The sequence below is a fragment of the Arachis hypogaea genome, chromosome 9, assembly GCF_003086295.3.
Source record: "Arachis hypogaea cultivar Tifrunner chromosome 9, arahy.Tifrunner.gnm2.J5K5, whole genome shotgun sequence".
Taxonomy (NCBI): Eukaryota; Viridiplantae; Streptophyta; class Magnoliopsida; order Fabales; family Fabaceae; genus Arachis; species Arachis hypogaea.
The window spans coordinates 1,588,220-1,612,906 of NC_092044.1; the positions used below are offsets into that span (position 1 = coordinate 1,588,220).

General features: G+C 32.6%; 3 protein-coding genes across 7 annotated transcripts; all 3 read left to right on the forward strand.

Annotated features, from left to right (window-relative positions):
* The first annotated feature begins 9,637 nt into the window (after nucleotides 1-9,637).
* Nucleotides 9,638-11,400, forward strand: LOC112709820 (uncharacterized). 2 transcript variants are annotated; one of them, XR_003156535.3, is made up of 5 exons: nucleotides 9,638-9,824; nucleotides 9,946-10,173; nucleotides 10,276-10,404; nucleotides 10,506-10,696; nucleotides 11,175-11,400. XR_003156535.3 is itself a non-coding variant. In XM_025761802.3 (5 exons), the coding sequence occupies exons 1-4, from the start codon at nucleotides 9,676-9,678 to the stop codon at nucleotides 10,689-10,691; spliced, it is 678 nt and encodes a 225-aa protein (XP_025617587.2). In that variant the 5' UTR covers nucleotides 9,661-9,675; the 3' UTR covers nucleotides 10,692-10,696; nucleotides 11,175-11,400. The 2 variants fall into 2 exon arrangements, 1 of the variants encoding a protein (XP_025617587.2); XM_025761802.3 differs by having other exon boundaries at nucleotides 9,661-9,824; nucleotides 9,946-10,159.
* Nucleotides 11,401-14,651: 3,251 nt separating this feature from the next.
* LOC112709821 (cyclin-A2-4) lies at nucleotides 14,652-20,061 on the forward strand. 4 transcript variants are annotated; one of them, XR_003156536.3, is made up of 13 exons: nucleotides 14,704-14,884; nucleotides 15,915-16,256; nucleotides 16,363-16,621; nucleotides 17,106-17,236; nucleotides 17,666-17,758; nucleotides 18,021-18,154; nucleotides 18,440-18,515; nucleotides 18,691-18,767; nucleotides 18,864-18,897; nucleotides 19,040-19,189; nucleotides 19,273-19,407; nucleotides 19,516-19,634; nucleotides 19,749-20,061. XR_003156536.3 is itself a non-coding variant. In XM_025761804.3 (12 exons), exons 2-12 carry the CDS (start codon nucleotides 15,981-15,983, stop codon nucleotides 19,567-19,569), a joined length of 1,419 nt encoding a protein of 472 aa, XP_025617589.1. In that variant the 5' UTR covers nucleotides 14,652-14,884; nucleotides 15,915-15,980; the 3' UTR covers nucleotides 19,570-20,061. The 4 variants fall into 4 exon arrangements, 2 of the variants coding, with proteins under 2 accessions (XP_025617589.1, XP_025617590.1); XR_011865218.1 differs by having other exon boundaries at nucleotides 16,363-16,480; XM_025761804.3 differs by having other exon boundaries at nucleotides 14,652-14,884; nucleotides 19,516-20,061.
* A 719-nt stretch (nucleotides 20,062-20,780) lies between these two features.
* LOC112709823 (D-glycerate 3-kinase, chloroplastic) lies at nucleotides 20,781-24,687 on the forward strand. Its single transcript, XM_025761806.3, has 12 exons — nucleotides 20,781-21,236; nucleotides 21,838-22,223; nucleotides 22,358-22,437; nucleotides 22,555-22,606; nucleotides 22,705-22,746; nucleotides 22,848-22,926; nucleotides 23,011-23,042; nucleotides 23,128-23,196; nucleotides 23,600-23,674; nucleotides 23,791-23,907; nucleotides 24,010-24,060; nucleotides 24,305-24,687. Exons 1-12 carry the CDS (start codon nucleotides 21,059-21,061, stop codon nucleotides 24,446-24,448), a joined length of 1,305 nt encoding a protein of 434 aa, XP_025617591.1. The 5' UTR covers nucleotides 20,781-21,058; the 3' UTR covers nucleotides 24,449-24,687.

The following is a 24,687-nucleotide window of genomic DNA, read 5'->3' on the forward strand; positions in this document are numbered from 1 at the left end:
TATGTTGTTTTCGCTGCTAGGCTCTTTCATACTGGCATCAGAGCTTGTTGGTATTTTTCTAGACTTGTGATTCTGTGAACAATGGAAGCTAATACTAATACTAGTAGGATGATTACTCTTAATAGTCCTAATTATAATTTGTGGAAGTCAAAGATGGAAGATTTGCTTTATGTCAAAAATTTTCATCAACCAATTTTTGATACAGAGAAGTTTAATGATAAATCTGATGACGACTGAACTTTGTTGCATAGACAAGTTTGTGGATATATTAGGCAGTGGATTGCCGATAATGTTTTGAACTATATTATTGGAGAGACACATGCTTGTACCCTTTGGATTAAACTTGAACAGTTATATGCTCGAAAAACTAGGAATAACAAGATATTTTTGATCAAGCAGTTGTTGGCTTTGAAGTATACAGATGGGACATCAATGACAGATCACTTGAATAACTTCCAAAGAATTATGAATCAGTTATCTTCCATGGGTATCAAGTTTGATGAAGAGGTTCAAGGATTGTTACTTCTTGGCTCCTTACTAGACTCGTGGGAAATTCTCAGAATGTCATTGTCCAATTCTGCTCCGAATGGTATAATCTCTATAGATCTTGCCAAGAGTAGTGTTTTGAATAAAGAAATGAGAAGAAAGTCATAAGGTACATCGACTACACATTCAGATGTTCTTGTTTCTGAGTCTAGGCAAAAGTAAAGGTCCTAAAAGTAGATATCAAAGTAGAAGCAAGTCTTGAGGAAAGTGTAAAAATATTGAGTGTCATCATTGTGGTCAAAAGGGACATGTAAAGAAATTTTGTTGGTAACTAAAGAAGGAGAAGCCTAGGCACGTAAAGACAAGAGTACAAATAAAGATGATGGTAGCAATGAAGACAAGGTTAATGTAACTCATGATGATTTTCTTCTTGTTGAGGAGTTTGAATTTGTTAACTTTATTGATAATAGCACTAGTTGGGTGATTGATAGTGGTGCTTCTATTCATGTTATATCTAGGAGGGATCTGTTTACGTCTTATACTCCTGGTGATTTTGGTGATGTGAAAATGGCTCATCAAGGTGTTGTAAAATGTGTCGGTGTTGGACAAGTTTGCTTAGAAACCTCCAACAGTACCAAGTTGACTTTGAAGACTGTGAAGCATATTCTATATATTCGGTTGAACTTACTTTCTGTTGGTAAGTTCTGTGATGAAGACTTGGATAGCTCATTCTCTCGTAATAGTTGAAAGCTCACCAAGGGTTCCATGGTTGTTGCTAGAGGTACACAACATTCTACTCTTTATTTAACTCCAGCAAAGATTGTGAAAGATGTTGTTAATGCTGCTGAGTTTGCTGATGGAATTGATTTATGGCATAAGAAATTATGTCATATTAGTGCGGAAGTCATGAATATGTTATCCAAGAGGAATCTTTTATCTGGTTGCAAGATTGCTTTGCAAAAGTGCAACTATTGCTTTGCTGGAAAACAAAATAAAGTTTCTTTCAAGAGCTATCCACCTTCAAGGAAGCCGAAGATACTTGACTTGGTGCATTCTGATGTATGTGGGCCAATGAAGACAAGAAAAATTGGAAGGTCTATCTATTTTGTAACCTTTATTGATGATCATTCTAGAAAATTATGGGTTTACACTTTGAAGACCAAAGATTAAGTTTTGAATGTGTTCAAGTAATTTCAAGCTTATGTTGAAAGAGAAACTGAGAAGAAGTTGAAATGCATTCGTACTGATAATGGTGGTGAGTACTCAGGTCCATTTGATGCTTATTATAAAGAGCATGGTATAAGACATCAGAAGACTCCTCCGAAGACTCCTCAGTTTAATGGCTTGGCTGAAAGGATGAACAGAACATTGGTTGAAAGAGTTAGGTGCTTGTTGTCACAGTCTAGATTGAAAAAATCCTTTCGGGGTGAAGTTTTGAGCACTACTGTTGTTCATGTCTTGAACTGGACACCATATGTTCTTTTGCAATTTGAAGTGTCAGAGAAGGTCTGGTTAGGTAAATATATTTCTTATGATCATTTAAGGGTCTTTGGATGTAAATCCTTTGTTCATATTCCTAAAGATGAGAGATCTAAACTTGATGTAAAGACTAGCCATTATATTTTTATTGGCTATGGTATGGATGAGTTTAGTTACAGGTTTTATGATCCTGTTAGCAAGAAGGTGATTCAGAATAGAGATGTTGTCTTTGTTGAAGACCAAATATTGAAGGATATTGATAATACGGAGAAACCAATAGTTCAGCCTAGTGATGATTTTTCTGACTTGGATATTACTCTCTTTATGCCTATGGTGGAAGACGGTAGAGTTGAAACTCAAAATAATGAGCATGATACAGGTGCAGGTGAGGATGGACCAATTGATCCGATACTTGATGAAGTTGGTGATGATGATTAAGATGAATAATCAGCTTTAAAAATTCCTGCAAATGCACTCAGAAGGTCCACAAAAGAGAGGAAGCCTTCATCAAGGTATTCTCCACATGAAAACAGCAGCAGCATACGATATCTAAAATTACATATAAAATTCAAATTAAATCCAATAACCTTCAAAATTAATATGGTTCAACTTAACATATCCAGGTTTCTTTTCCAATTGGTTTAAGGTTAATACCATTTTTAATGAAGGAGTTATGTAACTTGGAAGTTGAGTAACTTTCTGAAGAATTCTGTTTTAAAAGCCAATGAACATATCCTCTTCCAAGTCCCATAACTCACTCATTAAAACATGGAAAGTCCTAAAATTTAAATCACATCTACTAAACATAACTAATTTTCACTTCTAATTGGTTGCATCTGAATATCCATCCATAATCAGAAGTTATAAACTTTCAAAGTTGTTGGTCTAAGAAAACAGAATCTGGCTTTTATTGCGTAATGCATCGTATTTCAAAAATTCATATCTTTAAAACCACAAGACCAAACATTCTGAAATTTTACGACGTTAAAATAATAGAACTAAAGCTTTATTTAAAATTGGTTTCATTTCAAAATTCATTTTGAAACATTCGCAGCAGATCCAATAAGTTACTATTGTTCTAAAAATTTTGCAGTAAAATCAGATTCCATGACTACAATTTGAAAACTCACCATAAATCATATATTTAATGAAAAAATCCCAAATTCTCCAGTTCAGTTCCAAATATTTCAAAATTTAACCAGGACTTAGCTCCACGTAATTCTGATCATCACATAATTAGTTATAGTATATGCAATACCACCACAACACAACTCTACATCCTGATTAACAACACCAACCATAATCCATTAATATATACCAACATCATCACAAGCCAACTATTTAATACATTTAACCTTTTCAACTTAACCTATGTCTTTCTAGCCTACGTTTTCACAACACCTTAAATGTTAAATGCGCGAAACCTAAACCATATCTTGGCCGATCACCGCACTTAGACCAAGGCAGCCACACAAACACAATCACAGCCCCTCACAAGCTTGAGAAACCAACCCAAGTCTTGGCTCCAATCACCAACAAGCTTCCATATGCTCCCAATTTAATTTCAATGCACAAGTATCTACTTAATTCACACCTAATTCATATACATGTTCCAATTTCATATTTGTCATAATAAATACAAGATTGGGCTAGGGTTTAGGTTGTCCTTACCGTGCCCACACGTGTAACAACTCGAGCTCAATAAGCTCCGCAAGCTAAATTAAACCTAAAACACCAAATTATACAAAATCTTAACACCAAAGCCCAATAAATTCAGAATTAGAAATGAGAAAATTGAGGAAAAAATGTGGCTTATTATCTTACAATATTATGGGCTTTGTAGAGCTCGACGTCGCGGTCGCGTAGCCACAAACGGATCGTCAATCGGAGCTCGGAGCGAAAAGTTATGTGGATTTGAATGAAATTAAGGGTTTTGGAATCTTCAACATGTTCCTCCCCATTTTGGCTCTGCCCAGCGTGTTCTGCATACTGAATGGAAATGAAATGAGCTTCAGCTCATTATATATAGTGAGTTGGTTGGTTCGGGTCTGGTTCGATCAGTTCGGTCCGTTCGCTTTAATTTTGGGCCAAATTTTTTGAAATTGGCGTCAAAATTCTTGTTTTGACAAACTTTATCCTATTTTGATATTATTTTTGCATTTTTAATTCTCCTAATTAAAATTTGAATTATTGACTAATTATTTACCGATTTTAGCGGAGTTTACACACAACATCATCAAAACCATCAACAACAATCAGACCACAAAATCCCACAAATCAATAGAATAAGAATAATCTTGATTAGCAACAAAGAATGTTATAAACATTATCATAATAAATGCAGAAAATCATTATTGTGATTACATATCCTCAAAATCATTTTTGATTTTCAACTTTAAAACCTTGAGATCATAAAAAAATACATGATGTTACAAGTATTATCACACTAAATGCAGAAAATCACTAAATCAATAAAACAAGAATAATCTTTGTTAGCAACAAAAAAACACAAACCCCCAAAATTAACAAACACTGCAAATTTCACAAGGACCCACAATTTGTATATTAATGTAAGCATTAATATACAAAGTCACAACTCATAATCTCAGATAAAATTAATATATATGTGCTACAGCAAAACAAGAAAATGTATCAAAGATAGAAAATTTGGATAGTACATACTTGACTAAAATTTCTCCCAAATTTCTAGTAAATTATCCCTCAATATATTTTTTAATGTTAACAAGCTACAAAAAGATCCATCAACAAAAAAAAAATAATATTAGTAGCTAGGAACTAAGAACCCTAACATGAGTAAACTATACAATAGCAAACAAATAGGGAATGATTCAGAATATGCACCTACAAATTCGTATAGAAATCAACTGAGACAAGATAATCTGGAGAAAAAAATACCATAAATACTAGATGATTAAAATCATGCTTTAACAGTAAACCAACACTTTCTCCTTGTTTCGTTTGAGGGGTGGAAAAGGAGGGTTGTGGCAGTGGTGGGGGCGGAAGGCTGCGGTGGTGATCTACGAACCATGAGGAGAAGAGGGTTGTGGAGGTGATCTGCAAACCGCAAGGGGAGGAGGGCTACGGTGCCATGAATCCCGCCGATAAGAACTATGAGTATTTATGAATCGAATTCGATCCACATATCCGCGGTGTTTATCCGAATTCAATTCGAAAATTGTGGATATGGATCCGATTCGCAAGGCTATCGGATCGGATCGGATCTGATCCGCAAATTAATAGGATCGGATTGTGGATTTTGTTTAGGGATCCGCATATCCACGTATCTGCAAAAATAAAGAAATAAATAAGTAAATATTCTTTTTATGTTTTATTTTAACTAATAATTATCATATATGTTGTATTATTTTAATTTATTTTTTAAGAAGAGTATATTTAATATTATTTTAAGAGTAAACATATTTAAAAGAATAGAAAAAATAAATTTTATTGATATTTTTTAATAAAAATAAGCTTTTAAAAATATTTTTTGTGTTTTGCGGATATATGATATCCGATCCGATCCGCAAATGTGCAGATCAGATTCAAGCTTAAAAACTGCGGATATTGGATTCAATCCGATTCGATGATTTTAGTGCGGATCGGTTCGAAAGTTTGATTATACCCGATCTGATCTGATTCATGTTCAACCCTAACAAGAACAGCGAAGATGTGATGGCAGGGCTACGAATCGCGACGAGGCACTGCGGTGGTTGGAGGCAGTGCAAAACGCGAGGGAAGAAGGCACTCTCAAGGGACGACGACAGCGAGAGTAGTTTGAGTGGGGGTAGGGCGTGATCAGGAGAGGGTTATCGTGATGGAAAAGAGGAGAATACGAAATTATGGATTGGACTTTGGAGGGTTGTTTTATTAATCTTTATAATTCAAAATGGTTATTAATGCTGATTATTTTTTATTTTTAAAAAATAAAAAATAATAATTAATTATTGTTGTCAAAAGTTGGCAAATAATCTTTTGATATCTAATACTTTTCCAAAAAAAATAATAGTCTTGGTAAAGTACCCCGTTTAAAAAAAAAATCAAAATTGAATAGATGTAAAAAACAAAGCATTAAAAAAAAAAGAATAGCAGGATAGAATTCCTCATAAAAAGGGGAGCTAGAGCAACAACATTCTCCACCAAGAATGCACATCGTACTGAATAAAATAAGGTTGGTATGTAATTAGTATTTAATTAATCCTTCTTGAATGGAAACGTGTATATATATCATATCATATCATGCATGGAAAATTTTCATAGCACTCACATATTTGGTTTAATTAAGGGACAATACATGCATGAACCCTTAATTTAGTTACACGGTTGCTACTATATGCCAATAAGAAAGCATAATCCACTTATCAAGGCTACTTTAGTTTGCATTAAATTGAATAAAATTTGGTCCATATAGTTGAAATAACATACATAATAGGTGCATATATAGAAAAGTAGTTTTTCATTCCAGAAAAGTAGAAATATTGTTTAACCGGTACAGAGGAGGAGAACAAAGCTGATTTGAGTAGCACCAGGGATAAAAAAAACACCAAAGACTCAATCTTTTAAAGGTGATGCAACTCTTTTTCTTTTCCCCTCCCATGCATCCTTTGTTAATTGTTATCTTTATTAGGAAACAAAAATGAGTTTGATGCTTCAATAAGGCTAATTAGTTTATTAACATTTGAGAAACTCTGGTGACAAATTTCCACAGAGAAGAAAAAGGGATCAAGTTGGTTGCAGAGACAATTTTCAAGGAAAATAAGTCATGATTATGAGTCAACTGTGGATGGTTCAACAGCTCCTTTCTTCCTCAATCTTGTAGCCCATGAGATGTGGCCTAATTTTCGCAACAACTTCGAGATTAGCTCATTTATAGTGTTCATGAACTCTCTCATTGACCAGCCTGAGGATGTCAAGGAACTCAGATTAGCTGATGTACTTATCAACAAACTAGCCAATGACCTATGAAACACGGATTCTCTCATGGTGTCTGCGTATCCGTGTCGAACACGAATCCGACGCCGACACGCAGTGGATACTTTAAACGAGTATATTGGCAGCATGTCTTCTTGCGGTGCAGAATTTTAGTGGAGCGGTCACGAATCCGAACGAGTCCAACCCGATTCAGATGTCCATAAGACGGATTTTTTTGCTGGACTGCAAATCTTCAATTGATTTTGTGATTTTATGGCCGATTAACCAATTTTTTCTTTTTAATTTTAAAATATTCTAAAATTAAAACAAATCAAAATTTAAAAATAAAATAATTAATAAATCAAAACCTAAATCTATTTATCGTTTGTCTTTGGTAGCTTACTTACTCACTAGCTTAGCCGTTCTTGGTACAGAGGTTGAAGATGAACTGAAGAACTACATTGTGTGGTGCGTGGTGTTTGCAGATGATGGAAGCTGTGGTGTTTGCAGATGATGAACTTAGAGGAGAAGAAATTAATACATTTTCTGTTAGCGAGATGGCAAGAGTAGATTAATTTTTTTTTAATAATTGCATAATTTTAAGATTTTTTTATGCAATTATATTTACTCTTATATTTACAGTATGATATTTTATTAATTTAATATATTATTTAAATTTTAATTCACAACTTATCCTAAACGTGTCGTATCCAATTTTTTATAAAAAGAACATGTGGACGTATCCGTGTGATATCGTGTCCGTATTGCGTGTCGTATCGGTGCTTAGCCAATGACAAAGAAAGTGGCTGATTTGTTTAATAAGATGGATACTATTCTGGTGTCTGAGACGCCGTTGTTCGCTCACATCAGAGACCAAATCCATATGCATTTTGAATCCAAGAGAGGTAAGATCAAGGTTCTAAATTTGATGGGAGAAGCCTATAACACTTTTTTTTCTGCTCGCCATGGACCATCATCATTGCCTTACTGGCTGCCACACTTGGCCTTGTTCTTACATTTATCCAAAAATGGTTTGCTATCCATCCTAAATCATCATAAATCATAACATCACTTAACAAAAATAGCTGTTATATTTTTTCTTATTTATTACTTGTTCCTTTCTCTCCTTAGCCGGGTGCAGCAGATTATGCTTGAATGAGTTTGTTTTTAATCTGCTGTAGGATATAACGAATTATGTACTCATCGTAAATTATAATAGACTCTCGTGATTTACATAAAATTAATTTAGGATGCGAATATAACTTATCTTAAAAAGTTATATTTATATAATTTTTTTAAATATTTTATTTATGTAAATAGCATTGCATTTTACACATCATTTGATTCAATATACCTTTTATTTTTTATTTATACATTACGAAAAATTGGCTTCGTCCCAAAAAACAATGTCGTAATTCTCGAATCCAAATGTCAAACAAACGGTTTCCAATGTCCGTTTTTGTAGCTATTATCAAAGGATAGGATTAGTCGTTTCATGTGAAAAATAAAAGAGCTAAGCCCAATAGACAAGACTTACCTCCATCAATCCAAGGGGACACACTAAGCTTAGAAGGAAATACTAATTAAAGCATTCGTGCAAGTCATACCAACCTACGCTATGAACTTGATAAAATTTTTCAAGCAATTTTGCAAGAGAATCAATTTAAGAGTAGCGTGATTTTGGTAGGTGACATCCGAAAAAGAAAAAAATATTCATTGGAAGAATTAGAACATAATAACAAAGAGTAAAATTGAAGGGAGATTGAACTTCAAGGACTTAGAAATGCAGAATATAGTTCATCTTGCAAAACAAGTATGAAAAACTTTGAAAAATTCAGATGTAATTTGGATAAAAATTTTACAAACTATTTATTACCCAGATGGCAATTTCTGAAGGCACAGGTTGAAAAAAATTTTTTGTGGATAAGGAAAAGCATTTTACATGGACGAAAATTGTTAAGGAGAAAAAAAAATTGGAATGTTGAAAATGGTTCGAAAATTAATATATAGAGATAATTGGTTAGCTGAAATAGGTAGGGTGGTGGAGAATAGTAGACAAGATTATCAGAAAGTTGAAGAGCTCATTAAAATGGGAAAAGATTGGAATGAAAGCAAAATCAGAAATATATTTTCGCCAGAAATTTGTGATGTTATTATTAGAACCCCAATTAGTTTTATGAATAGGGGGATAGTTTATACTCGTCTATAAGAGAAGATGGTATATATAATATAAAGACAGGTTATATTTCGCAGCAAAAAGAGAATTTCAATCTTGAGATCATGGAACCCATCCACAAGTGATGCTAGGAGGAAGTTATGAAAAAAATTTGAAAAATGGAAGTTCCTCCAAAATCAGATCATTTTTGTGAAAGACAGTCCATGATATCGAAATTTAAAATTGTACAAAAAGAGAATTGTTGAGAGTCCTATATACCAGATTTGTACTAAAGATGTAGAGATAACAGAACATGCATTATTGCTATGTGAGTAGACAAAGACTGCATGATTAGAAACTAATTGTCAGTGTATTCCAATAACAGAAATAGATACTAAGTTTGGAGACTGATTTATTTCTATCATACAAAAAATCAAATCAGTAGAGAGAGGAATAAAATAGAAAAATTAGTAAAATAAAATTTCTGGTGTGGAAGATATAAAAGACTAGAAATCAGAAAGTGTAACAACAGCAAGAATTGATCCTAATTGGACTATAAAGAGGGCTAAACTAATGAAAAAAAAGTGTGGGATACGCAAGTTTGAATGCCGGGTCGGGGTTGGGGCATGGGCTTCTGTTTTCGGTCTGGGCCACATTGGTGGCCCGAGTCCCTGACCAAAAAAAAAAGTTCCAAGGTGACACCAATTCAACAGAATCAGAATCCGATCAAAACCAGCATCATCGACCTCTTTGTTCATACGTTCCGGCGAGTCAAGTAAGTACTCCGCCATCTCTTCTCCGATCCACATAATTTGTGATTTTATGCGTCGTTGAATTGAAACTCCGCGTGTTTCTCTTCTGTTTCTGTGTTCTTTATTGATTGATTCTGAAATCAGATTGGCTGTTAGAGAGAGAGAGATGGCTAGTGCTGGAGAAAAAAGAGGAAGGGATGATGTGGATGATAAACTGAATAACACGGTGGAAGTAACTTCTTCTGATGAAGATGACGACGACGATTGCGATTCAGAACCAGCTTTTATGCGTCTCTTTAGTAAGCAACTCACTGAGGCTGAACTTTCTGAGTATTATAGCCGGTCCTTCAGCAGCAATGTGCACACAATTTAGTAATTTACCTTCTTTTTTTTTCTTTTTGTTCTGTTTTATTCCTTTTATATAATAGAATATTCTAACCTTTTAAGGTTTTGAATTTTCTACCTTGTTTACAGGGATTTGATGTTCCCGAGTTTGGATATGCATTAGCTGGCGGAATTAGACTCATGAAGCTGGGTGGAAGATATGACGAACTCGTGTGCGATTTTGCTAAGCAAGCCTTGCAAGTCTACAATAACCAAAATGTATTGTCTATGATGGTTTTTGCTTTATTGATATTAGTTTATGTCTATAATCTCGTTAACTAATGATTATTGTTATTATTATTTGTGTTGTTACCATGTAGAATGCGAATTTTGAGTTTGATCATCTTGTCAAGGCTAATATCCAAGCTGTTTCTGGCTTTATGTATTACATTACTTTTACTGCACGCTCTGGGGATAATGCGCTTCAAACCTTTTGCGGCAAAGTATGGCAAAAAGTAATGAAAAAGGGAACAGAAGTTAAGTTTTGTGTGATGGCAACTGATTAAGCAAGGTACCATCATGATTTATCTGATCTTTTATGGTGTATCTTGGCATTGTTTTAGTTATGACTTTGTTGTTTGTGTGGGGATGCATTTGTATTTGTATAATGTTTTGCTTTGTAATTACTTTATCATACGATTTGCATACATTGTGACTTAGATAATTATTTGTGATTGTTAAATCCCTTACATGAGTAATCATAGTTACTGCCTATTATAAAATCATCAATATTTAAGTGATATTGCTTCTATTTTTTTATCTTGTCAAGATATCTCATTTGAATTTAGTATGATCTTCTTGTATATATTGATAATTGTTGACAAATAAAAATTAAATCATGTCATGGCTTCAAGTGTTTCATAGTTTTGATTTAATATTTAAATATTTCCCCCTACTTTTCATGTGATTGGTCTATTTTTCCGCATTTGATTATTTGCATTGGAGTTAATGTTAGCATGCTGAGATTCGATTTTAATTTATTTATACAGGAAGCTGGTACATATATGGAAGAGTCTAAGTCCCTGTTCTAGTTGTGTTTTATGGTTTGCTCCTTCAAGAAGGAAAAAACTCAGATGCTATTATATAATTTTCATACTGATGAAATAGAGTCTAGGTCATGTTCTAGTTGTGTTTTATAGTTTGCTCTTTCAAGAACGAAAACAATCTAAAATGAAATTATATAATTTTAATACTTATGAAACAGATTATAGGTCCCTTATCTTGTGTTTTAAACTTTGGCTATGTTGATCTTTACTATATTGTCCCATAAAAAAACAAGGTTAGAGCCTTTATAAACCTGTTTAGAGCTCTAATTATACACAGGTTTTTTCAAATCCACACAGTTTTAGCTGATAAATTTTATTGTGATCAGCAGAACTGCTTAGCAGCCTCTACATTCTTTTGCATTCAACTATACATTATTCCTTTGCATATGAAGTTTTCTTCACTTTGAATTCTGCCCCCATCTATTTCCATAGTTGCTTGTGCTTATGGATTCCTTTTCTGGTTCAAGCTCTTTGGTTTCTCCTTCTCATTCTCATTCTAAGCCTTGTATTCGTTCTTCATATCCCTGTTGGTGATTGTCTTGCATTGGTTTGTTTTTTTTTTTTTTCTATTTAAATCCATTATTAGAGAGATTTTTATTTAAAAACACTGTTCATGTTGTGATTTCATCAACGGCATAGAATGAAGAAGAGTAAATAAACTTGATGGTGAATTAGTGATGTTCTTTGTAATTGATGAATGAATATATACAAGTGAATGAGATAATGCTATAGAATATAAATTTTAGCTACCATTATAGTATGTGTACACTAAAATTAATCACCAGTATAAAATATATGTTGAAATACAAAATACATATTAAAAATAAACTAAACTTACAACATATATTTATATACAAATACATGGTGGGGTGACTAAATAATTTTTTCAGAACAAAAATATAAAATAAATTATTTTATTGATGAAAAATAACGATTTCGTTATTTTTAGATCTTAAATTTTAAATTGATATGGAATAGACGAATAGTAAAACCTAGATAGACAAATCCATCATTATTAATTATTATCCTCTTTTGTCCTAAACCAATTATTTATTTTCGAAAAAATGAGATTTATACGTGCTAATATATCCAGTGGCGTGTGATGTTTCATTTAATCTGAATGAAAAAAAAGTTAAAATAAAAAAATTAGTAAACTAATGAAATAATATTTTAATCATTAATAAATTTATAATTTTTATAATGTGTGAGTTCTATTATCCTGATTCAAATATTATCAAAGTATTATTTTATTATATTATCAATTTTTTATTTTAAAAAAGTTTAATCCAAAATAAAATTTGAACTCACATGAGATAAACAACCTTCTAAAGGTTAAATTATATTATCAATTTGACATAATTAATATTTATCAGCCGCTTACCCTATGGATTAGAAGAATCTCAATTTACTTTTAGTAAATAAACTATGAATAAGATAATTAAGTATCAATCCTGCTTTAATTAACAAAATATTGCTTTAACCATGTGAGTCTCGTTGTAAATAAAGCTATGTTTTTACTTTCTTCACCTAAAAGCTTAAAAGGGGAAACTACTACAGAGAGAATTGTAGTGAGTAGTTTTGGATCTACGTTGACTTAAACACATTTACCATCTTAGCTTATCATGGACCACCTTGGTGAATGATTCTATTGGTCTACATTTAAATTTAAATAAATTGGATTTAAATAGTAATTCATACATATTTAGATATTCTAAAACTTAGGACTAAAAAATTAACAATAAGTGTAGCTAGAACTAATGAGAATATTCAAAGGGGTTTGGTTATATATCTTCTATCATAAAGTTGCTAAGTCACGTGCTAATGATATCAAATTATTGTTCCCGTGTTCCTTAATCTTCCTTATCTTATACATGTTCCAAAAAAATTCAAATTTTTTTGAAATGTTTCAATTCAATTGCTTTGTCTTTTACTATTTTAACACACTTCCATGCATCTAGCTACCATAACTAACTCTCTCTTGTGCCTTTGGTGCTATACTGTGTGTATTAACTATTAAGACATTTGAATATTTGGGATGTTTCAACTTTCAAGTTATTAGTTATCTCACCCCTTCACCTAACATTTCACATTGTGAATTGACAATACAAGAAGGGGAAATATGTTGAGAAAAAAAAAAAAAAAACTAATATCAATAGTTGAACTAAAAATATATATATTTGGAAGTTCACCATATTCACCAAATTGCAAATTCTATCACCAAGAACTATATATAGTATACTAATTCTAACTCAATTTGCATGTATGGAAGGTTTTGCCGTTTTAGAAGAAGTGTCGATAAATTACTAAAATAATAACAAAAAATTTGTATTGCTAATAAAATTAATTCAAAAAAACAAACAATGAATAAATCTAAAAAAAAATTAAATATCATAACAATAATAAAAAATATATTTTTATAAGTGACGGATGTTTTTTATATTTGACAAACAATTTATGTGTTTGATCCAAATTTTTATGAAAATATTAGTATAACTATTTAGAAGGTATATACTAAAAATCATAACAAAATTCGATATCTAGATTTTTTATTCTCTAAAATTTTTTGCCGCTGTTTACAATAAAATCAGCAAATTTTTAAAATAAAAATGTCTTATTTTTCTAATCATACTTACAAATAAGTATCGATATAAATTACACTCCAATGACTAATGTGATTTTAGTTTTGTAAAATAAATTGATCCATAATAAATAATATAAGAGACTAATAAAATAAAAATTCCTTTATAATTTTGAGAATCAATAAATTCAGTTTTTTCAATGGCTAATTTTTTTTGTCATGGAAACCTGGTTTGTGTTGTGCATGAGTATGAGTTTTTTGGGTGCTATACTAATATATGAGACAGTTTTCGCTCAGTTTCAGTCTGAGGAACTTGGACCATGCGAGTTCTTTGTATGAAAAAGATGATGATCAAATTAGAGGGTCCGATTTGTATTTTTAATTTTTTTTTTTATTTTTGAAAATAAAAATTGGAGAATCTGATTTCAACATTAATTTATGATTGATTGTTTAAAAAAACAAAACAATACAAAAAAATTGGAGGCACCGATTTGTTTAACCCAGAGCAACGTAAAACACTTCTTTTCTTACACTATCATGTGATACACGTCTCTCTCCCACGCTAAAAAGAATTTGCGTTTTTCAATTGAACCTTTATTTTATAAAATATACATAGGAATCACTTTGAAAATTACTTGAAACATAAAATAAAAAGCTGCATGCATATATATTCAAAACAACTAGTATGTAGTACTAGATCTTACCCTAATCTTACTGCAAATCCTACCATAAATTAAATTACTTGTCTGTTACATTCTGAATGAACTGTCTTAGTCAAACAAATGGTCAACAACTGCCACTGTGTCCCCTTTTTATTATATTATTATTCCAATAAAAAATTATTTTTCTTTTTCTTTTTCTATTAGGTTCTCTTTCATTCTCCACCATTGTTTTGGACAAGATTTTTAAACATCCACATCCCGCTCAGTCTCTTCCCATTCCAAAAGCTGCTTCTTTCAAAGAAAAAAGAGAAGAAAGAAAAGAACTTTGGAGCTTTCTCTCTCTGAGCTCCTACCTCTATCTCTCTTCAATGGAGGTGGTGGTAATGGAGCTTTCAAGATATAGATAGACCCAGGTCCTTATACTTCATCATTTGCATTATCTCTCAACTCAAGCTGAAAAAATAATTAAAAAAAGTTTTTTTTTTTCTGGTTTATTAATTTTGTAAGGGTAAAGCCTTTGGATTTGAAGTAAAATGAAGAATCTTGAAGTGAGTTTGTGGTTAATGTTGGCTAATTTTGATTTTTGCTACATAGGTTTGTTAGAAAATGGTCAAAATGCTACAAAAAAGTCAAGAAATGAATAGAAAGTTGGTTTTTTTAGATATTTTTTTTCACTATCTGAAGATGTAAGAACAATGTGGCTTAAGTAAGAGTGTGTAAGAGTATGCATTTGAATGTGGTTGAGATGAAATATTTAAAGATAACATTTTAGCATTTTATTTCTTACTGCTTCTTAATGTTTAACCTTTTTTATTTTTGTCTTTTATTTTTTATTTTTTTTCATGTAGCTGTTACATTGCACAAGAGCTTGAATTTTTCATTGGATGAGAATTGTTTTATTTCTTTGTTCTTTAACTTCTTTTACATGTATAATTTTTTAATTAGGCATCTTTTTTATTTTTCTTTCAAAGAAACTTATGTGATTGATAAGACATTCTCAATGGAACTTACCCTACAAAAACATTTTATTATTTTTTGTTTGTTTAAAAGAATTTTCATTGTCCATAAAATCTTAATCATTCTTTTCTAAGTATATGAATATTTTGCTGCAATTAGGCCTTATCTTGATCTGCTTTCTATTGTAATAGAAGAGTCTCTCTGTGTCTTTGTCTCTTTCTATAATTATGCTTAATGTTTGTTGTTTAGGGATAAATTGAATTATGTTGTGATTCAAACAGCTATGATATGCTTGGTTTTGATCTAACTTACTCACTTTCTGAATTTCAAAACATAGAGAAAGAAAAGCTTAAGTGGTGCAGGTGCTTGATAGTTCTTAGTGAATTTGTGTTGCTTTGAACTTGTTTTGTTGATCCACTTCAAACCTCCTACCACTTCAAAATTATATTGTTTTCTTACTTAGAATTTCATGCATTCTGGTTGCAGGATTATTCTTACATCAAGATTTAGTGTCTGCACTGTTTTCTGTTGTGGAACAGAATCTTTGCAGACATGAAAGAAAATAGTGTCACTTTGAAAGCTGGAGAGCTCCCTTGTCGATTGACTCGTGCTCGAGCTGCTGCATTTCGTGCATCAGGACAGCTTCCACCAGTGAAGGAACCAGCAAAGCAGCAGAATCAGAAGCAGCCGCAGCTGCGAGCCAATCCAAAAAGAGCAGTTTCTGATAATGCTTGTCTTCAGCGCAAGAAGAGAGCTGTTCTTCAGGATGTTACTAATGTTTTCTGTGAGAATACTTACAGGAGCTGTTTCAATTCAACTAAAATTCAGGTTCTTAACAAAAGTATTTTCTTGTTGGTTGATTGATACTGCATTCATGGAAGGTTTCTCACTATCATTGTCCTTGCTGAAGAGTGATGTTTGTGACTACTGCCAGGGTAAGAAGAGCAAGCTGGCAATGGCTAGTCGAATCAATGTTTCCAAAGTGGCGCCTTCTGCTGCTGCGCAGCAACATGTTCGAGTTCACTGCAAAACAAAGAGTTTTCCGGAGCCAGGTCTTAAATCAGAAGATGCATCTTGTTCAATTAATTCAGAAAACAATGCACTCATTAGGCTAAGTGTGAAAGAGAGTGGCAAGGATGATAAAACTCATGCCTCAGGAATCTCTCCTCTGCCTTTGATTTTGCAGAAGAAAGGTTTTTGCTGTCTTTTTTATCACAGCCCAAGTCTGCAATGTTTATATGTTACCCTGCATATTAAGTAGGGTGTTGCAATTCTTAAAACTTAAATACTCTAACTTTTGTGATTTTAGTTACCATATTGAATATTGTCTTTTTCAAAAATAGATCATGATGTATATAAAGTGATATTTGTTTTATTAACAATAAAGTGATAGAAAGTGGGTTGGCAAATGTGATTTGAAAATCATATACATAAAACATCTTTGTTGATGTTGTTATGATATATCTCTTCACAAGTACTAAGTTCTATGTAGTGCAAATTCTCATTGGTGTTAACATAGCTGACATATATTTGAAACAATTGAACTTTTATTTCTATCCTGGTTAATGATTTTTGTGTGCCTTAACAAAGTGAATAACTTTCACTATTGACATTTTTTCATGTCTTTTTCTCTGCTGTATACTTTTACTGACATGCAGTACTTTGAAATTTTTGCAGCCAAGAAGTGTAGCCCTTTTCCAATTGCATTAAGGGATCCAGAGATTGCTAACATAGATGATGATAATGAAGATCCTCAGTTGTGCAGCCTCTATGCTGCTGATATCTACAACACCTTGCGAGTTTATGAGGTTTGTGTTATAAATTTCATGCCACCATATGCAGCACTCTTCTGCTTTGTGATAATTACTAATTACCTTGGTGATCTCATTTGTCTGTACATTGCATACCAAATTTTCTGAAGGAATACTTGTAATGTAATCACAAAAAGGTAGTGAATTGTGTATCGAAACGAACCTTGTACCCATCTTTGTACCAGCTTACTAGGAACTATGCATCTTATTGCCTCTATCACCCTAAGAAACCTTGCTCTTAATAAGCAGAAGATAGTTATAAACTTTATAATTGACATGATGAGTCTTGTAACATTGTGAGGTTCCTGAATTCTAATAGTTTCATACAACTGGAATAATTAGCATAACTATTCTGTCATATCATATGCTTTTCTTATATATTTTGTTGTCTTGAATTTGTTTGTGTAATGTATTTTTCTTTTCCAGCTCGCAAGAAGGCCGAATCCTAACTTTATGGACACAAAGCAGCACGACATTACTCAAAGCATGCGCGGGATACTGGTCGATTGGCTTGTAGAGGTTTGCATAATTTTATTTTTCTCAAATAATACAATGATGGAATGTAAAGTGTAGCTAAAATACTAGTGTTACAGATATCATAATGCCCCAAAAAGAATGTGAAAATATCATAGAGATTCCATGAGGACAATGGAGATTTTAATTTACTTTGGAGACATGTAACTTAACAAATTTATGAGAAAAAGAAAAAGAAATGGAAACTTTTTCTTTGTATTACATAAGCCAAATTGTGTTCTTACTCCTTCCAATGTTACTTTTTCAGGTTTCTGAGGAATACAGATTGGGACTAGACACTCTTTATCTCACTGTGTATCTCATAGATTGGTTTCTCTCCAGAAATTACATAGAAAGACAGAGACTTCAGCTACTTGGGATCACATGCATGTTAATCGCCTCGTGAGTTCTCGAATTCAATGAAGACTTTTCATGAATTTGCATTAATATTCTTCAAATGAGCCCTTTTATCAGGATATTGAAATTGAGATTTTCATTTAAGTTGATGCTGCTGTGATTCCAAATTTAGCCATTGGTGAAACATGCTTCTTATGCTAATTGACATCAATTATAGCAAGTATTCTTAGTACTCTTTGATTTTTGCTATGTATGATTACTAATCTTGAAGAACTTTTATCAGTCATTTTAATGTATTTGAAGATGTCAATTTGTCTTCTGTGATTGAAGGAAGTATGAAGAAATTAATGCCCCACGAATCGAAGATTTTTGCTACATCACAGACAACACATACACGAAAGTGGAGGTATGTCCTACTTTCGCACCTAATTAGATGACAATGCAAAACTCTTTTACACTGATAGTGCATAATAATTAAACTAATTAGAAATCAATGAGTGCAGTTTCTTTTACATATGTATACACATGATTATGCATAGTTTTTGGAACCATTTGCAATGTATAGTTATTGTAAACTGCAGGTACTGAAAATGGAGAGCCAAGTGTTGAAATCTTCTGGATATCAGCTTTTTGCTCCCACTACAATAAGTTTCCTCAGGTAATAATTTTCATATCCCTATGATAAAGGGAATTTCAAAATGTGATTTTGAAGATCCTTAATGCAATTTTCTTGCTACATTCTTGGTTTTTTTAGGAGGTTTCTTCAAGCTGCTCAAGCATCATCCAAGGTGAAAAGAATCTTAATTACTGTATCAGTATCTTGATCTTTTATAAACTTGTTTATGTTTTCATATCATATAATATCATATTTGATTCTCAATCCATACTGTGAAAAGTAGGCTTTAACTCATCTTCCGAAAATTTTCGCAGAGTCCGAGCCTTGAATTGGAGTACTTGGCCAACTATCTAGCTGAACTAACATTGATGGAATATAGTTTCTTGAATTTCCTTCCATCTACCATTGCTGCATCAGCTGTGTTCCTTGCCAAATGGACATTGGATCAGTCAAAACATCCATGGGTTAGTACTGTCTCTAATTCATGTCTTCTTTACTTGCATGTGAAGCAAAGTAAAAAAGCGAAAAACCATTGTTTATGAAACAGAATCCAACTCTTCAGCACTATGCTTGTTACAAAGCATCAGATTTGAAAACCACAGTTCTTGCATTACAAGATCTGCAGTTGAATATCAATGGATGCCCTCTAACTGCGATTCGCTCGAAGTACAGTCAAGACAAGGTACAACTTTTGTGCATTATTTGGTTTATATTTTTAGTTTCAGTGTTTTCTATTTTCATAACTTCGCGAAGAAGCAACTAAAAACGACATTTGATTTTGTGTTTTCAGTTTAAATGTGTAGGGTCCTTGTCTCCACCAAAACTACCTGAAACTATGTTCTGAAGAATGAAGATTTATCAATGATTGAGAATGACAATTAAATGCAAAAAGGGACTCCTAAGTTATATGTACACTACTCATCACAGAAAATCTTGTTTCTAATCTAATCTTTCCATTCATTTTTTTTATCCTATTCTTTTCTGAATATCTTTGTAAATACATTATTTCATCATTTTGGCTAGGGTTCATGCTGAGTTGTTTGAGATAGAACCACAAAGCCAAGATTAGGCACCTTCTTGCCTTGGATAATTTCTTAACAAAATGCAACATCTTATGTGACATTTCTCAAACTCAAATGTGATGAATATTATTATTGTTCAGTGGGGATGTAACAAAATGACAAGATCTTAGGCCTTTGGAACATCTTTTGAACTCAAAAGTTGCATGGTTTTAATTATTTAGTGGGGTGTAACAAAATGACATTATCTTTATGCCTTGGATATTTTTGAATTCTAGTGTTGTGTATCAAATGACACTATCTTATGCTTTGGACAATTGGGTTCTTATAGCATGTTCTGCTTTTATAGTTTTACTTTGCTATCAATTATTTTAGATTTTATATGTAGCATAACTCTCTTAATGTATGTTTATTTTAAAATAATAATAATTAAAAAAAAAACATTTTTTCATTCTGCTTGACTATGATGTTGTGTTTAGTTTCTTGGTATGAGATTATTTGGAAAATTTATCTAAAGATTTTTTCTTTTCTTAGTTGATCATTTTTCAAACCATCATTTTAAAAAAGTAAAGTTATTTACATTTAATTATAATTATAATACTAAAATATTTTATTTCACCTCCAAACACTTTCCTTATGAAAAAATAGAAAATTGTAACATCTCAATTTTTTTATATAAATTTCCTAAAAACAATTTCTTAATCATACTAAAATTCTTAAAAACTATTTTTTATCACAAAAAATCCACCTTCCACTTTTAGACAAGATAATTGCTAAAGACCAATATTATTAGTATTAAAAATAAAAAAGTATTACTATCATTAACTCAAATTACACGACTAAAATTAAAAAACTAATTGTCACATAATATTTATTATTATTATTTAATCGAAATCACGAAATTTACCTTTCATAGCAATAACTAATTTGCTTCTCAACTCTGAATTCTTTCCGAAGAAGTAAACAATTGAAAAAGATTCCATTTTCATGAGTGAAAATCGAACCTTCAATCACACCGTCACAGAACAAGGTAAGCATTTTCACTGCCATAATAAATTTTCTCATGAATTTTGTCTAAATCAACCTAAAAGATTTATTTTTTCTCTTTTTTGGGGTTTGAATTTTTATGGTTCTCCTGACCCAATCATCATCATCGTGATCATGATCATGTGCTTATGAATGAACAAGAGTTCCTCAATGGGTCAACGACAAAACCTGATTTTTCAACTCTGCGGCTAACACTCCTTCATTCCTCTCTCTCTTTCTCTTTCTCTCTCTTAGAGAGAAGAAGAAGAAGAAGAGTCACAGAGAAACATGGCTTCTTCTCTGAATGTGTTATCTCAACCATGCCACCCAACAATTTTGCCATCTTTCACTTGTTGTTCTTCTTCTTCTAACACTAACAACATCAACATTCCTTCTTCTAACAATTTCAAATTGCATTTCTCTTCTTCTAAGCTCTCTCACTTCCTAACCCACTCTTCAAAGTCAGGTACTTTTTTCTTTTTTCCCCTATCCACTTCCTTCAATTTTCACTCATTTCTACTTGTTTAACTATCTTATCATATTGATTAAAAAAAAGTTCTCTTTATTTTGTTTAATTAAAACAGTGGTGTTGGTTTATCTTTACTCTGTTACTTTGAGATTTTTTCATTATAAATTTGGAGATTGAGGACTGTGACTCTAACTAATAGCTTAAACTTTTGGGATAAGTGTTTATATGATAAGATATCGGAGTTTCTATAATTTAAATTGGGATTGCATGTTGGATTATTAGGTCTTGTGTTATGCTAGAGTTTCAACTTTCAACCATAATCTAACTTCTTTCATTCAGAAACAGGATAAGAAATTATGAAAAGAACAGTGACTATTTGTGTTGTGTTTATGATGATTGTGACTGTTTTGATACAATCACTTGCAACATTAAAGACAGCTAGAAGTATTTGATTTTTGTAATAGAGACCTCAATGTATGATTGGTTGACAACTTGACATTACACTGTAACTGTGTCGAATTCATATCTTCTTTGAAATAACTTAATCTTTTGTTGTGAAAAATTAGCTACCATTTATGATTCAAATTGCTTCCTGTAGGCAGTGGAAATTCATGGCTGCAACATGGTTTTAATTCAACAAATACTACTGGCATCAATGAATATAGGCAAGGTCCTTTATGTTCCGTATTCCCTACGAAACCGGCTCAAGTTTCCTCTGTGCAGGACCTTTTTGAGTTTATATGCTCAGGGCCTTTGCTAGAAAAAATAGGTGTGACTGCAGAGATGGTTGCAGAGTCCATAGATAAGTGGTTGTTATACGGTCGGCTGCTATCTCAATTGTTTCAGTTGAACGAGTTGTACTTAACGGTGCCTCAAAAAGCTAGGATCTATCACTATTATATACCGGTCTTCCTCTGGTGCGAAGATCAGATTAAGCAACATCGGTCGACATTCAAAAATGAAGAAGATATACCTCCTTTAGTGGTGTGTACTGCACACTTCTCTCTTTCCTTATAATGTTTCATTTTCTTTTATGCAGCTTACTATTAATTTCCTTCATCTATACCGAATATTAGTGATGATCAATTAATCATAAATATTTCTGCACTATTGCTCAGATTGGATTTAGTGCTCCCCAAGGTTGTGGAAAGACGACCCTTGTGTTTGCTCTTGATTATCTTTTTCAGAAGACTGGCAGGTTTGCTTTAAACTTCGAATCAACCGTGTATATTTATTATCCTTTGTTGTACTAATTACTGTCTGAAAGTGAAGTGAGCTAACATATGACTGATACATCATATGATGAAATTCTCAGGAAGTCGGCAACAATATCTATAGATGACTTTTATTTGACGGCTGAAGGTCAGGTATAAGAAAGCCGTAATCACCTCGTGCCTTTTCCATTAGTGCCACCATCTTGATCTTTTTTGTTGTTATGCTGACAAATTATGTATTTTGGTTGCAGGGTAAACTAAGAGAAGCTAATCCAGGAAATGCCCTTCTTGAGGTAGTTATCCACATGATTTGTCAAAGAGTAGCGAGTGATTAGTATTGTGTGGAGATATGTTTTGATTGCTTAGAATTTTTGTTTGCCGTGTTGCTTCCCAGTTCCGGGGAAATGCAGGAAGCCACGATCTTCCTTTGTCTGTTGAAACCTTAACAGCTCTGTCCAAATTGACAAGAGAAGGTTTGGACAAAATTTAGTTGTTTATTTTTTTTATTTTTTCTTCAAGTATTTTATTCATAATTCATTGTCATTTGAAGTTTTCAGGTATGAAGATAAAGCCACCTCGATATGACAAAGTAAGGGCTTAGCTTAGACATATTTTCATTATTTTGATACATTTTTGCTTCATTGTTGCTGATGCTTATTTCTCTGCCTCTGCAGTCTGCATTCAATGGAAGAGGCGACCGTGCTGATCCTTCAACTTGGCCAGAGGTCGAAGGACCCCTTACGGTAACATATTATCTATTGTAATTCTTAATCCCTTTCTTTTTTTTCCTTTTTTCCTGACAGATTAATTTCACGTTGTAACCAACAACAACAACAACAAAGCCTTGTCCCACTAAGTGGGGTCGGCTACATGAATCAAACGACGCCATTGTGCTCTGTCATGTATCACGTTGTAACCGATGAAGTAAAAAGGCAAACAGACCAAATCTTACTGATGTCAATTAACATGAATTCTTTATAAGGCTCTAAGGTTGGTGATATCCAGCTTTGGAAAAAAAGAAAAATGGTTTTCTGGCTGAACTAAACTTAAGAGTATAATGAAATTTTTGGGGTTAGCCTTGCCATGAAACAAATACAGATGTCGAGTTTTTAATACTTCAATTATTGTGCATGAATGACTGTCTAGGTTGTGTTATTTGAGGGTTGGATGCTCGGCTTCAAGCCTCTTCCTACGGAAGTTGTGAAGGCTGTTGATCCTCAGGTCAGAACTAGAAATTCATATTTAGTTTGCTTATAGAGCTGTTGATATTGAATATCCAAAGATGCGATTTATGTAGGTTATGTTCTAACTAAAATCATTCGTGCTTGTTTTTTCAGCTAGAAACTGTGAATAAAAACCTTGAAGGTTATTATGATGCATGGGACAAATTCATAAAATCATGGATAGTCATCAAGATTAAGGATCCAAGTTGTGTCTACCAATGGCGTTTGCAGGTAGCTCTGCTTTTTGACACCCCTTTACTAAATTGTACAATGTTTATATTCGGAACCTAGTGTAACACATACGTCTCTGTCGCATGTTGTCCAAATTCGCAGGCTGAGATTGCGATGAGAGAGGCTGGAAAACCTGGAATGTCTGATGATGAGGTCCGTTTATTATTCAATTTAATGACAAATTGATGCTTAAATATAATATCAGAGGACTAAACAACTATCTGATTTAAAATTTGAGGAACCAAATCTATGTTTGAAACCTTTAGAATACTAACTCCACATCCTTATTTATGTTTGGATGATTAATTCAATTTTTTTACTTGCTTGACCAATGACCAATGATGTCTTTTCATGACCTTAACACAAGATTGTTTTCTTCATGGTTTGCATTGTGCAGGTGAGAGATTTCGTTTCTCGCTACCTGCCGGCGTACAACGCTTACCTTCCGACACTTTACTTGGAGGGTCCAAACGGGTCGGATCCGAAGCATCTACTAACTATTGAGATAGATGAAGGAAGAAACCCCATCTTGGCTACTTAGGTTCACTTATATGAGAATATATTGCTGGCTTTTAAGATTTTGGAGAGAACTCAGAGTGGAAATAAGCCAACCTAGATGCATCATTTTTCCTTGAAATGTACAGTTTTTTTTCCTCCTTTTTTAATTGTTTTTTCTTCCCTTCTATAAATACATCACAGCTATTACATTCTAGTGTTCTTGTGTGAAGAATGAATAAAGGAAGGAATTGTGTCCACAATGTGGCCATTTGCTTTTGGCAA